The following is a 16,267-nucleotide window of genomic DNA, read 5'->3' on the forward strand; positions in this document are numbered from 1 at the left end:
TTTACGCTAACTGGTTGAGAGCATATTATTGGTCAAAAATACTGATAGAAAAAGTACTTTTGTCGTCTCGTCTTGTGACATTTTCATAAACAAACAAACAAACAAAAGTTATATTTTTCTTTGAGTGGGGAAGCGCGAATTCTTCTGGAGTCACTGCTAGGCCACTGTGGGTTTACATCCCTTTATTCTTATGCAAAGGATGGAAGGTTTGGAGGGGGCGCAAAATACTACCTGCTGTGACACTTGAATATATTAATTAGTTTGTACTAATAATAGATTGAGAATAGATTGTTGATATAATGTATACACAAAAAATACTTTTGTGATGTCCGTTGAAATAAGAAAAATAGTTATTTTTCCTTCTAGGAGCGTACCCTTTCGGATCCGCCACTGAAAATTCTTCTCCAATGCATAGAAACTCAGAAAATTATATAAATTTCAGGAACAAACAAGTAATTGAAGCTTGAATAATCAAATTTTAATGGAAAATCAAAGAGGTTACGTGCACTTTCTATATATTACGTAATCCTACATTCAGTAAAAGCTATTACTCAACATTACAATAACATCCAATGACGTATAATAGACCTGTGAATATTACAATGAAAAGACCATCCATGTGGCAACGCTGATTGCAAGAAATCCATAATACAAAGTAATAGTGTCTGTACCCGTACCGGTTATTTTGATATTAGTTTAGCCCAGCTATCAATTTAGACATCTTTCTCTTTTCACGAATATCTACGCTCCACTACAACAACAACTCACTATTCTATGTTTCTGTTTACATTAAGTTCTGAATTTCCTTGCGGATTTTTAAAATCAAAATACTCTTACACCGAAATATCCCGCTTAAAAACTCGACACGTTAATGACAGAATATATGAGCATTTAGACTGTTGTATACTTTCAGACTGTGCTTTAGCGGTGGAGAAGATGGCGTCGCCCATAGTGGGATATTGTCTAATTCTGCTTGATATCTTGCTGTGTATTGTACAAAGTAATGCAAACTGGAATACGAAGGATTACCTCAAAAGAGAACACTCTCTTATCAAGCCATACCAGGGTATATTTTCAGCTTAATTCAAAACAGTGTTTAATTTTGTGCTGACAGTGACTTTTCACCTTGAGTGCTTGATATGAATACGAAATGTGAATTTATTGTTTGTAATAGTGAATTAGTGGTATTTTCATTGCATATTGTTTGTATCTTTTTAAAATATAGTACATTCATATTACACACATAAGTTATGTTACAAACATAAGTTATGTTACGTAATTCCCAATCATTATAATGCGTATATTTACCTTGGAGTGAAACTGTAGAAATTTCCGGTAGTCCTTGAGGGTGTACTTGAATTTACGGCTAGAAAATATCAATCCTATGCTCAAATTCGTGCTTAATCCAAATTAGAATTGTATTTGTCACGCTTGTAGCATTTTTTTGCTAGGTTTATAGGAAAAACCTACGTAACGCCACTCATTTCATGTAGTGATTTACTTATTTGTGTGCAGAGCTAAAAGATAAATAAGAAGTTGATGGCAAGTCTTCACTTTGGCCATTTCATTAAGTGAATCGTTCACTGAATCGATTCGTAACAGAAAACAACGTGCCCTGTGGGGCTCTAACCCGCCTTATTTCGCTAACACTCGCTCGACAATACTATAGGGTTTCTAAGCAAACTTCCCGATGACACATTAGCCAATCATAGGCAGTTTTACTACGTAATGTCATTGCCACAGTAGGACGCTCGTGAATAATAAACTCATAATTTCTGATCCCAGGTTCCTCTACGAAAGAGATCAGAGTTCTTGAGTAAAGTTTTTGTGCTTGTGGACGACAACGCAGAACCACACAACAAGGCTCACACAAGATCAAGTTCATCGCTTCAGATGGGAGAGAATGGCTCACCCTGCCTACAGCCCTGATCTTGCCCGATCGGACTTTCACCTGTGCCCTTCACTGAAAGCCGCGCTCTGGGAACATCACTTCCAAAACAATGATAATTTGGAGCAGGCTGTGCGATAATTCCTTGCATCGCAGATCACTGAGTTTTACCAGAATGGTTTCGTCAAACTAATTGCACCCTACGACAAATGTCTCAATCGGTGGCGACTACGTCGAAAAATAGTGCAAGTTGTATAATTCTTGATGCCATGGTATGTTTGGCAATAAAGTTTCCGTGTGGAAAAAGAAAAAAAACTTTCAAAACGTTCCTCGCATATATAGTTCCATAATCTTTCGGTGAACATACAGTTAACGTAGAGTATTTAATGTAGTTCAGTGAATTTGTGTATGCAAGGAACATATTTCGGGTTAACTTTACAACGTCCGCTCTAGCAAGTATACTCACTCAGAAACGAGAATTACACACTAATAATTTTATGAAAATAAATCAAAACTAACTTAACCTTAAGCTAACCCGTTCCTAACCCCACCTTATTTATATCTTACTCTACTCTACCCTACCCTACTCTACTATACTTTTTAAAAGGGCCCTACTTATCGATGCGCAGCTGGAGCGTGTCTTGTAAAGTTTACCCCATATTTCTTTCTCACTAACCTGCTGTTGATGTAGATTGCTTCCTTCTTAGCACCTGGAAATGACTTGTATATCAATGAATGAGGCTACAACGCTAAGAACACGATTCACTTCTTATCCAGTGGGACTTAGAATGAGGACAGATAGTAGTTGAGAGTGTTACTTTCATAGGATAGATTGAATTCAGAGGTAGCGTTGCGGACTCGGTTGTTTATCTTTGAAATGTTAAGGTGTTTCAGGCACGTAGCCAGGGAAGGGGGAGGGTTCAGACCCCATTCCTTCCAAACTAGAAATGAAAAATAAAAAAAATAAGGAATGATGAACCAGAAAGAAAAGAAAAATCAGCGTTAAAATTTAAAAGCTACAGCAAGCGTTTGATTACTCTTTCGTATGAGTTATAATTTTTCGTCATCGCTTTTCTGCAGTATCAAACATGTTTTTTGAGAAACAGTTTTCTACTGCTCCTTTAACCTGTCATTTGGAACAGATATTAGTTATTGAATAATAAAAACAAAAAGTTGTGTGGAAAGTAAGTTCTCTTAACATTTGATTTAACAGAGAAAGGAACGCAGATACTGTAAAATATTTTACGAGACGTTATTGGATATGTACTTTTTATAATAGTTGAGGTCATAATGAAAGGAAAATTGTTATATTTTAATGAACAGAGGAAGGATAGATATTGTAAAAAAAATTCAATACTTTTTTTTTTTTTATATTCTTTTATTCAATATTTCTTCGTAGTTTGTTACTAAAATATGTTGAGGAACATATTTCTCTCTCACTAACCTGCTGCTGATGTAGATTGCTTCCTTCTTACGTACCTGGAAACGGCTCGTATACGAGCATATCCTCATTTAATTGTCCGAACAAACCAATATATGTTGCTAGTAAAATAGTTTAGATTGATCACGCTATTGATGTGATAACCACAGTATTTCATGTCACGGACTCCCCCCCCCCCCCCCCAAATTACGAAATCCTAGTTACGTGCCTGGGTCTACTAGTTACGAGTGACTATACTAGAGACCGAACTGCCCGGAAGTAGGAAGTCCTCCCTTTACACAGCACAGAAGAGATAGTGCCGAAATATGGAAAAGTACTACCTATGATGTCTCAAATCCAAACTCTCGACGTGTGCAGAAAAATGTTAGTTTGAGAGAAATACGTTCTTCAGCTTAACATAACTAGTATGTTCTTACAGTTTGTCACAATTTGTTGCATAAACGGTTTCACATGAGGTAGAAGTTACACAGTGGAGACAAATAACAGAATTCACATATGTAGACATAGCGCTATTCTTTTCGCTTGTCTGGACAGTTTAACAAGCGGATAGAAAAGCAAAACTAACAAATCTGCGTGCGTGAAATAAACAAAAATTTCTATAAAATTAAAATATATTGATTTCCATTTTTACTTTCTCACTCTACAATATTATGGAATATCTAAATTATGATGATGTCATTTTGTGTGAGATTTATACATTTTAAAGTTTCATATTAGTAACAAACGTGATTTAATTCCCTCCCCGATTGCCAGCATGCAACTAATGTTTAAAAAGTAAAAATAATTTAAATATTAAAACGACTAACGCAGCCCGCATCACATGTACCATACTCAATATCTTGCAGATAACCAGTATAGGCTGGGACCTTGAGTGCAGAATAGCAAAGGAGCCACTGAAGCGACGGTGAAGCTCGTCCTCGATAAATTACTAGTAGACACATAACACTTCATGTGTAATACGTCTTTGTTAAAGACATACGAGGCTGATTTTAAATTTTATTTTTAAGTTGCACCCATTCATGGCTCTCAGAAGGAGAGAGCTAGGGGCCCCAAGAAAACAAAGCATCGCAGAACCAATTGCGGAAACACATACTCAAGTCTGTTCAAGGAAGTCCGTTGTTATGATTTCCGACAAGAGATCAAGTTTCAACTGTTATTCTTCAAAATAACTCTATAATTGAGGAGGAGGGTACAAATACCCTTCTACACCGTCCAACTCAATGATTGGGGGATACCAAAAATATCTTCCTACACCAGAGTCCGGAAGTGTTGAGTATATTATGCAGTGTGCGAAATGGGTCGTATATTCCGGTATGATGCATTCCGACACTTCTTTACATTTAGTTTTTATACTGGCACCTTTCATAGTGAGATTGTGTATGGAAGGTTTTTAATTGAATGATACTTGAAAATTCATATGCAAGATATATGGGCCGCTAGCGCTAACTTTTGACATTTCTCGTTTCGAGCACTGGTAATATAAGAAATGTTTCGAAAACTAGGGGATTGGTAATCTTACAGAAGTGGAAAGAAAGGGAATTCGAGCATTTTTATTTGCATGACAGTATTCTTATAATGGAGAGATGACTAAAATTGCCAGTTGTTGTTGTTCGGTTTTGAAACTATTTTATTATTTTAAAACCAAAATTAAATTTCAGTTTTTGATTTGAAAAAATGTAAATTAATTTTCAGATGTACAATTAAAAGAAAGAAGAAAAAAAACACAAAATATCATGAAATATGAACAGCACTGGTTATCATAGAACACATGCGGAAAGATAGGTTTACTCTCTTGTTCTAAATTGATTTTGAATCCAAGTAGCGAGAATGATTGTAAATCCTCAAAAAGTGTACACCATATTCCATGAAAATGTATTATATGTACGAAAGATACCGTAAAAGCCGTGGTTGCAAGTGGTTGAGCGCTCACCTCTGGTAGGTAGGGTTCTTGGCTCTATCTCAGCTCCCACCAAGTTGGCTTCGGGGTAAACAATACCGTGTGTGTGTGTGTGCGCGCGCTTTTGGGCGGGGGGGTTCTCCCGTTTCTTGCCACTTCCGTCATTTCACCATTATCATCATCGCCCTCTCCCTTAGCCTTGTCGGAGGGTGCAGCAGGGAGCTTATTTTCTTAATTCTTGAAGTATTGCAACTGCAAACAATAAGGCTATTTCTGCAAGTCTGCAAATTGCATTCATTAAAATTGGATAGGTTTTACGAGAGATATCGTGGAACAGGCACAGATGCCAATCAAATAGAATGGTACAAGCTTCGATAGGGTGGCTTTCGTAAAGAAATAAAGGAAAGAAAACTTTTTCATTATAGGGAGAAAGAAAATCCTGATGGTAAGGACTGGGAGATAAGTGTTTTTTTTTTTTTTTTTTTTTTTTTTACACTTTCATATTGTTTTGACTTAAAACGAAAACAATTGCTAATATTCGTTTTATTTACCTGGTTCGTATTATCTAAATTAATCAAACCTCATTTATTTAAACAGGAAACGTTTATTTTCCATCTCCATATCAGCTTTCCTTTGTAATTATATGTATAAACAAGTAAGTAGTACATTATTAACTATTTCTTTTTTTCCTTTTTTTTTTTTTTTTTGGAAAAGTGCATACATTAAAGCACTTTTTGCCCCTAGTATATATGATGTTATCGTTGTATATGGTTCCCGAACAATGTGAATTACATAAATTGTATTGCAGGTAAAATTTGTGTAAGAATCATGGACCGTTAAATTGTAACATACTATATAAAATACAGGACTTTGCTTATTGCAACAAAGAGATTACACCTCGTATAATTAATAAATTTGACACTTCATCTTTTAAATGTATTTATACATAATATAATTGCCTTTGCTATATATTTTTAGAGACTCTTTTGTAATAAATATTTGACATATATATATTTAATTCATTTTATATCCATTTACTTTATTTCACATTAAACATTATTAAGAAGGTCAAACAATCAATTCTTCTTAAAATAGTAGTGCAAGGCAATATATATGTAATTTTAAGATTCTGCTTATATTATCAGCAAATTAGTCGTACATTTGTGTTGTAATAGACGTAAGTGTAAGTCATTATATAAGCAAATATAGCGATTGGTCATAAGTTAATCGGTTATAAGGACACAGGAAATAAAATTACATACGATGTTCGAAGCTTAATCTATGAAATACATATTTCTAAACCAAAGGAAGCTTAAGAGATTGGTTAAAACTACTAACAGGAGATGATAACGAATTATCAAAACTCAAACAAAGCTAATAGGAAATGTAATAAAAATGACGTTGAGCAAGATATTCACGAAATATTTCACTATCCTTTCTCATATGCTTCACCCTGAACGTCAATCTAAATTGACAAAATTACACAAAGGTATTAGAACGAAAACATTATATTTAAAGATACTAAGAATAACACAATGCTCATGAATCTGTTCTATACTTAAATTAACTTTAAATTCATTAGGTTAAGTATATTCCAATAATTAGAATGAATGTAACTTTGCATAAAATAAACATTGCAATGTCGTATTAACGAACTTATTTCAAATAGCAACATCTAGTTAATAACTCAATACATTTATTGTATCTAGAAGTGAGATATTCATAATTTTATATAGAATTCTTACTATTCATATTCAATGTTTATTTTGGGGAAGACATTTTGCGGAACAACATTTTTAACGATCTGTAACCATTTTTCCTTTGTGTATTTAGAAGGACACCATCTTTTTAAGTTTATCAACATTTCGTAATCCTAGAAGTTTACCTGTTTTTCTCATCATACAGTTCGAATACCTTTGGATTAATTTCTTTCGTACATACGTAAGGCCCTGCAAATACATCACAAAACTTGGAAATTCTTTTCAAATTTGTGTCACTTTGAGAATGTAGACGAACAAATACGAGATCATTAACTTGAATTTTGGATTTGTCAAGCTGTTGTTCCAAATCCTTTGGTTACGGGCCTTAAATCTTTCTTCTCGTCGGATATGAGCCATACCAATAAGATGTGAATAATCAATACTGTTATTTCCACTCAGATTAATTCCAAAATGTTCAACAGAAGATAGAAAATCCGTTCCGTTGTGTATGTTAGCAGGAGCCACACCTAGCGTTTCAGAGATGGAGTAATTTAAAAAGTACGTAACTTGTGTGACATGGTCGATCCAATCTGAATGTCTACGTTTACACAAATGGCGGAATCACATTCCTAAGTTAGGACAGAACTACAGGTTCTCCACGACAGAACTACATGGATTATATGGAGTCACGAAATGAACCTTGATGTTTGCATTGTTCATGGCTCATAAAAATACATTGGAACAGAACTGGTTACCATTGTCACAAAGAATATGATTTATGGGGCCACAATGTGGAATGTAGACATTCAGAATCTTGTATACGATGGCAGATGAAGTTGCTCTCCTTAAAGGGTAAGCTACTAGATACCTTATAAATATGTCCATTACAGTAAATAAATATGTATAACCTGTTCTAGCTCTGGGTAATGGGCCCTAAAAGTCTATAGAAATCCATGAACGTGGTTTCTCCGGCGTAATAGATAACATCGGTTTATACACTGCTCGACAATTGGGTTTGATTCGCATGCATTCTTCACAGTCGTTTACGTAGTTCTTAATGTGGGCCCTCATTGATTTCCAATAAAATGATTTACTTATCAAAGAATACACTTTGAAGTATCCGAGATGACCAAAATCATCGTGAAAAGCTTTAAGGATACGGGGAACTAAGGTAGATGGTACACATATTTTTCTCCTAAAAATATATTTGAAATCTTAAATAAGAAGTATTCCGTCTTGCATTTCGTAGATTGTCTTCTATCCTGGCATTGGACTGTTCCATTTGTTCAATCCTATCCTCTAGTCTCGTATTATACTGATCCATTTTATTATCCATCTGCTTAAATTGTTTCAATTTGTCTTGTTATAGTTTGCAACATCATCTGGAATTGAGTTTCCATAATCTCAGATCCGGTAATAGCAGTGGTTAGATTTTCTACAAATTCAGCACCTGTTGGCGCAGATTGACGATTACCATCCATTTTAACATATATTTTCTTTTTATTTCTTAATAATATATAATCGTGGTGACGGAATTCATTTAAAGAAATCACACAAAGTTGTATTTGATTATAAGCTGCTACAAGATCAAGATTTCCGAATATAGCATTATCCTCTAAAGAGCTAAAGATTTCATCAACGTGTGGATATCTCACTTGTTGTAGCTTTATATGCTTGTTTAATTTTCTGAGATTAAAAACTATTCTTATATTATTTCCATCTTTCTTGGTACTACATGAATTGGGTTTAAATGAATACTTTGCGACGCACGAATTATTCCCTGTTCCAGCATTTCACTTATTTGTCTATGAACTTCCTCTCTAAATTTGTACGGAATAAGATGCGGTCTGGTCACTATCGGTTCATCTGTATCCACATAAATAGTATTGTCAGTTTTTTGTAACGTAGGATTGGATATATCCTTTGTTAATTCTTTCCAAAATGGATATGATAATAACGATATGGAAGCTCCAGTATCTATTAAAGTTTGAATTTGCTTATCGTTAACGGATACTGCTATTCTCGCAGTAGAATAAGTTTTCAAGAAAACGAAGTCCTCGTCTAAGGTGCAGTTATCTTCCACAGTATCATCAATAGACCAAAAGCAATTACGAACTGGTATGTATTGATAATAATTAATGTTATCTAAACATTTAGGAGTAGTTTCGGACTCAGAAATATTTACACTACTTTTCTGGGTTACATTCTCCAAGCTTCTATCGTGTAAATCAGTAGCTGACATGGCATTAACCCGATTCCAGCCAGCTACCGTTAGTTTAAAGATGCAGAATTTTGCGAAATATCCGTAAAACTGCACTGTATAGCACATTCCCTCGTAGGTGGTCTTATATTGGCTCTAGATGCATCATTGTTTCTTTGGAATTCTGATCTATTTCTTCGATTATAATGATTACTGTTGGGATTATATCTATTAAGGGTATTATTCCTGTGATCATAATCATTATTACTATTCTGAGAGTTTTTGTCTACCCTGTAGTTATTTCTAACGTTAAATTTATTGCCTTTTGTTAGAAATATTCCGTACAGGGAAATGACCTTGTCCCTTTGTTATTGAATTGCCTGACTGCGATTTATTTGCATTACCTTGAATTAATAAGTTATTTTCATAGTTCTGTACAATCAGCAGCAAATGGCTAAAACTGACGCATTGTGAAGATAGTAAGATTTGCTGCAATTTGTAGGATAATAGAATACGAATTGAAGCAATAATTCGCGATTCTGGTTGATATTTTCTATTTCCATATCAGCTTTCCTTTGTAATTATCTGTATAAACAAGTAAGTAGTACATTATTAACTATTTCTTTTCTTCTTCTTTTTTGGAAAAGTGCATACATTAAAGCACTTTCTGCCCAAATATATATGATGTTATCGTTGTAATAATTGTGTTTTGTTTTCCAGGTTCAGGAATGACTATTCCATATTGGGATTTTATGGGTAGTACGATGGTTACGAATAACTACGTAAGGCTGACGCCAGACGTTCAGAGCAAACAAGGATCTCTCTGGAATACTGTGGTAGGTACTACATTGCTGATGACATGTAAGTGATGTACACTCATGTCCAAAATTATTGTCGCATGTCTATAAATATGTTGTTCTAGGAATATAATTTGATAACGAATTCGTCCGGTATTTCTTATAATGTTAGTATATTTATAATCGGCAAAGACACGTATGTGGCAAATTTCAAGTCAAAAGAACAGTAAATAAGAACAATAAAACGAAAATAAACTTAATTGTCCATTTAGCAACATTTTGTTTTACTCATTCTAATTTTCGTATTTATAATTCTTTTCCAATGAAATTTACCACAAATATACATTTCCCGATTATACACATAATATCAGTATTAAAAGTACCCTGCAGAATCATTATCAAATTATATTCTTACAAGAAGACAGTTATAGATATGCGACAATAATTTTGGACATGAGTGTACGTTTGCGCGGATTTTCTGACATTAAACAGTTCGCGGTAGGGTTGACTGGCTTAAAAAATAAATAAATAAATTGGTTTGAACCAAAGAAATAAAAATTTGAAAACAAAGACGCCACAAATCGTTTGAACATCATGGTGACGTTTCCACATATCTCAAGCCATCTAAACCTTTTCTCTTGGGGCCGCGGTGGCTCAGTGGTAGAGCATTTACCTGTGTGTGGTGCGTGGAATCCATGGTTCCATCCAAGCCCGCGCCAAGTGAACTTTGTAGTGGACAAACATCGTGTTCGTGTGGTTTCTTGGGGTTCTCCTGTAGCCTAGGTGGCATAAGCGTGGGACGTAAAACTGAAAGATTTCATTTCTTTTCATTTTAGACCTTTTCTCATACATTACAAATCCAGGAAAATGAATGTAAGTGGTTTGTTGAAATCAAAACTATTTCCTACATATTGTTAAGAGCCGGAATAAACTCAAATAATTCGTATCTTAAAATTATATAGATGCATGAAAAGATTATTCGAATTAATAAAAAAAAAATGTTACTTACCGATATATCCTCCCGTGGGAAAACTAAATATTCTCCAGATGCATTGGAACAACAAACTATTCCGTCTTCAGTGGTAAGGTAACAAAGACATTATAATAAATGCGTTGAATTAGCGACCACAGATGAACGTTCTATTGGAAAGTTCGTGGCCCGCGTAGCGTAGTCGCTAACACTCGCCTTCGGTGCGAGTGGTCCCGGGTTCGATTCCCGATGGGGGCACTCGGTCGAAATAGTGTAAAGAGTTTTTCCAGGCCAACCATCCTGAATGAGGTTTTCCTGGATTTTCCTCATTCACACCAGGCAATTGCCGGTGTGGTACGTAACTTATAGGTCCCAGGCCGCTTCCTTCCCCAATCCTTTCTTCCCTTTACCAGTGCTCGCCGAGGGACGTCATCCCTGATACGTGGCGGGATAAATAGCCATAGATGCTGAAAGCACAGAATTGTAAATCCTAAATCTATTGGAAAGTCTGGTAATTTAATGTTTAATACGTATTGTAAAAAATTTACACTTAATGTTTAATTATGTGCCAGTTGCTTTCTATAAGTAATTAAGACAATACATGATGGTGGTAACCCTCAAACATTATTTTAAGAACATTTATATATGCAGCCATGTGTAGACTTTCTTAAGTTTTGATTAATAGGCTTATAGTTTGAAATGTAAAATAAGTATTTCTTGTTGTAGCCATGCACTGTGAGGAATTGGGAGCTTCACTTACATTTTAAAGTTCATGGTAAAGGAAGAGATTTATTCGGCGATGGCTTTGCCGTGTGGTACGCCAAAGACCGTATGTTGAGTGGACCCGTGTTTGGGAATCAAGACTTCTTCCATGGACTGGCAGTGATATTGGATACGTACAGTAATCATAATGGACCTCATAATGTAAGTATTCATTTAGATAGATAAACTATTTTCTTTGTATATCATACGATGTTTATTTGTTTCTGAAACTAATTATTGTACGCAGACTTCCATGTTGAATCTTTATTCTATTCCTTTCTTTTTTCCAAACTATACTATTCTAGATACGTGTAATTATTATAATTTCAGTAAGTCTTCATTGAGTTTGGATAAAGGCAGTTTTGAGCACTTGCACTTAAAGTATGAAATGTGTTTATAAGTGCTCAATCTTCATGAGAGTGACAACCTCATGAACAAAGGCTACAGCATTTTTGACCGAAATCGTCCAGGAAAATACACGGTGTTTCAAAAAGAATGACCTGATTTTGGACGGTAATAATTGCGGACATGGGATGTGCCCGCAAGGAAATGAGTGTTGTTTGAATGGGCGTGGCCTAGTTTCAGAAAATCGTCGTTAGATGTCAATGCGTTTTCTCAGTTTGTAGCCAGTCAGAAGTAAAATGGTCGTCTGCTTAACAGAAGGCGTTTTGTGTGCTGCAGTTTGCAAAGACTGAATCAGTGATTTGGGGTCTAGCGTGCTTTTTGTCGTTGGCATTTTGGCATTGATGCGTCTACACCCAAAAACATACGTCGTTTATATCGCCAATTTGAAGAGGCAAGATGCTTGTGCAAAGGTAAGAGTCCAGGTCGGCCTCGCACTTCCGATGAGATGGTGGAAACTGTGGAATTGGTGGTGCTGCTGTTGGTGGACACATAGAGCATTTGTAATAGCATAGCTAAAACGTGAATATTTTATGAGTATTTTGCAATTTATTCCATTTTTTGTATGTTTTTTATCAATACATATGGATTTTTAAAATCAGGTCATTCTTTTGGAAACACCCTGTATTGACGCAATCAACGGAGTTCGTGTTTTCATTTAACCTTTTTAATAACCTGAATTTAAAATTAGTACATGTAATAAGTCAGAGGAAAGATTTTATGAATGCCTTGGTATTTTACTGAAGTTACTTGAAACTAATGTCTTTGGTAAGATGGAAAAAATATAAACAAGTGAGAAAGGTTATCATTCTGAGTTGGAAGCTTGGATACCAGGTATGATTTAATTTTAATCCTTTTGTTAGTGTTCTTGAATGTATTTTCCGATGTTCACATAATGCATCTGTAGAAGACACATGAATTATGTAATGTATATTGATACTTCGGTGAGGATAAATCGTACTCCCAAAATAACACTGTCGTAATTGTAAAACGTCATTTACAGGAAGGAAGAAAAAAGAAGTAAAAACATTGTATCTAAAAAAAACTTTATTATCTTTCCTGTTTTTGCGAATTGTAACGTTATTTCAATATATATTACAGGAAACCTCTCAAATACATACAAATTGCAGTTATTACATATTAATAATTGATAACATTTTTATATCTAAGGTACTACAGTCTAATTCTGGGGGTGCGAAATTTTGAATATGTTAACTTCTAAGAAATGGCGATAGTTTATATATATTTTAAATTACCATTTAATTCTCCTTATAACCAGTTCTTACTAAGCCTTACCTCCTTACCTTTCATTTTCGGCGAATGATGTCCAATCACACTGAATGTGCTCTTTTGTTAAGGAGTGTATGTGGAGAGATGAATTAGGTTGAGAGAATTAGCTTGAAAATTCGACATAGATTGCAAGGAACACATAGTTACAAATGACACACACACCTTAGTATCGAAGATGAACAAAATCGTCAGCGATATTTCGGAGATAAAGCGTTCATCATCACTAGGCTTGAAAATGCGCAAGTTCTCATTTTGTTGTTTTACAACATTAATAGATATCATTGTAGTCCATTAATAAAGCTAATCCCTTTCCAATTGCCTACTGGCTAGCGCGTTCTCGTGGTCCCGAATTCGATTGCTTGTGAGAGAGCAGTGGAATTATTGTGGTTTGGGTTTCACCATAGTAGGTCCACGTTTCATACAGTCTTGCTGCTGCAAAGGAAGGCTAAATTTCAGTAGGTAAACAAACAAACTAATGAATATAATAAGCTGAGTAAAGTTTATAATATTACATATATATATATATATATATATATATATATATATATATATATATATATATATATATATATATATATATATATATGCAAACGGCACTGGGAAAGTTTTGCAATAGAACATAGAACAGAACGGATCATCACAGGAGTTTACAAATTAGCGCCTATTTAGGCATGTCCAAATCTGCACTGTAGAAGCTCTGGTCATTGTCTCAGTGTTAGTTGATTTTCAGTTGTGCTAGTGAAAAGAGGTGGAGATGTCGTCGTGGTCAAAAACTGAATACCGAGCAATTTTGCGCTATAATTTTGCACGTGGTTTAAGTGTTGATCAGTGTTTAGAGGAAATGACTCCTGTGCTTGGAGAGGATTGTTCTCATCGTACAACGATATTTAGATGGCACTGAGAGTTTCAAAAAGGAAATTTCAGCCTCGAGAACGCTCCAGGGTCAGGTAGGTCATCTTCATCTATGACTGAACAAAACACTGCTACAGTAAGGAAAATGCTTGAGACAGACGTTATACATACCATCAAATAGTGGTATGCTTAGGCATTAATGCACCAGCAATTCGTGCTATTCTCCGCGATCCCCTTCGAATTAGGAAGCTTTGTACCCTTTGGGTACCACATGACTTGACCGACGAGCAGATAGCATACCGTGTTTCATGTTGCCGTGAAATGTTGAAAATAATTAAAAATGGAAAATCTTCCTTTGTGAACAGTATTGTGACAGGTGACGTAACTTGACTCATATTACGACGTCCCGACCATGGCTCAAAACAAAGTGTGGGTGTTCAAAGATGAGGAGACCCCCGTGCCTGTTCGAAAGTCCACATCAGTGAAAAAAGAATCGTGGCGGTATTTTTGAGTGTGATAGGAATTGTCAAGCGAGTTGTCTTAGAAACACATAAGACAGTTACAAGGAAGTGGTATACCGAGGAATATCTGCCTAAAGTTTTTACACCTCTCAAACAGTTGTGCCCAAACACATTACGCTCCAGCATACCGTTCAAACGTTTGCTCAGAGTATTTAGCAGCACTGGACTAAAACTGTCATATCACTCTCCGTGCAGTCCAGATCTTGCTCCCTATGACTTCGCGCTGCTCCCCCATGTGAAGGCCAGACCGAAAGGAAGGCGTTTTACAAGCGATGGCGCCCTACTAAGGGCGTGGAATGATAAGTGTGCTCAGATGTCTGCCGAAAGATGGCAGAGTTTCTTCGACGACTGGTTTCAAAGAATGGAAACATGTGTAATGTGTGGTGAAAAGTACTTTGAAAAAATATAAGAAATAAGGTCGTATTGCAAAACTTTCCTAGTGATCTTTGTATATGTAATGAGAACTCAAAGAAGGTTAATGTGATTTTTAACCTATGTAATACGCTCTCAAGTGGTACTAACACAGATTTGAAGATTACCAGTGCACCTTCAATTCACACCGCAAACCCTATCTTAAGAATGAATTAGAATGAGCAACACGCTTTCAATGTATATAGATTAAATTAGACAGTAAACTCTATCGCTTAAATTACCAGTTGATACACGAAGAGTGTATTTGCAGCTTACACAAATCCGATAAGCAGGCGTTACTGTGAATGTAATTCTTAAAACAGAATTTCGAGGAGATAAGAAACGCTGAACCATTTCGCTTAAAAAAGGCACCAGTTGCTGGATTACCTGTTTCCTTGGTGATTTGAGTAATAATAATAATAATAATAATAATAATAATAATAATAATAATAATAAAGTCACTTCAGGACTATATACAAATAGTGTGTTAACACTGTAGCATTCCTGCCCCACACAATCTATGAGTATGATAGAATCCGTTATTATCCAGGCTTTTATTTCTTGATTTTTATTGTGTTCTTTCTCCACTTAATTTGTAGTTTCATTAATTTTGGTTTCATCAAATTGAATAAGTAACTGCTGCCCGTTGTTACAGTTGATTTTGTTTGTTTGTTGGAATTGTAATCACTGAACCATCAGCAGTAATTGAGGAAAATAATAATAATAGTTAGCGGATCATCTTTACTGTAGATGTTTCGCTACATATTTCATTTAGTGCAGCCTGAGATTCTTGAACGTAGAATAGTTCTATGTAATATATTGTCTGGTAGTTGGTGACAGGCTTTCAGCAAGCTACATTCATAGAGTGATACAGATGTTATTCTTTTGAAAACCTCATTGATGATCTGCATGAGTGGCTGGAGAATGTGAACATAAGTAGGAACATTATACAATGTGTATATATATATTGTGTAATATGACAGGACAACAATAAAAACTTATTTTTAGCATTTGCTCACAAGATTTTGACATTGAAATTAACTTGTTTTGGCTGCATCGTTTAAAACACTTCAGGATTTATTTCAGCCGAGTTGTTAACGAATTCCTTGAATAAAGAGGTTAATCTTACGAACACG

At 35.2% G+C, this 16,267-nt stretch overlaps 1 protein-coding gene across 2 annotated transcripts in view; it reads left to right on the plus strand.

The window, feature by feature from the left end:
• The first annotated feature begins 892 nt into the window (after window positions 1–892).
• Window positions 893–16,267, plus strand: part of LOC145667010 (vesicular integral-membrane protein VIP36) — a 53,498-nt gene continuing 38,123 nt past the window's right edge. The window contains exons 1-3 of one of the 2 annotated variants that reach the window (XM_081734691.1): window positions 893–1,066; window positions 9,847–9,962; window positions 11,620–11,817. In XM_081734691.1, coding sequence (XP_081590817.1) covers window positions 937–1,066; window positions 9,847–9,962; window positions 11,620–11,817 — 444 coding nt within the window. In that variant the 5' untranslated portion in view covers window positions 893–936. The remainder of the gene's footprint in view (window positions 1,067–9,846; window positions 9,963–11,619; window positions 11,818–16,267) is intronic. The other variant, XM_081734692.1, reaches the window with a different exon arrangement.

Source organism: Thermobia domestica, chromosome 12, assembly GCF_964235325.1.
Source record: "Thermobia domestica chromosome 12, izTheDome1.hap1.1, whole genome shotgun sequence".
Lineage (NCBI taxonomy): Eukaryota > Metazoa > Arthropoda > Insecta > Zygentoma > Lepismatidae > Thermobia > Thermobia domestica.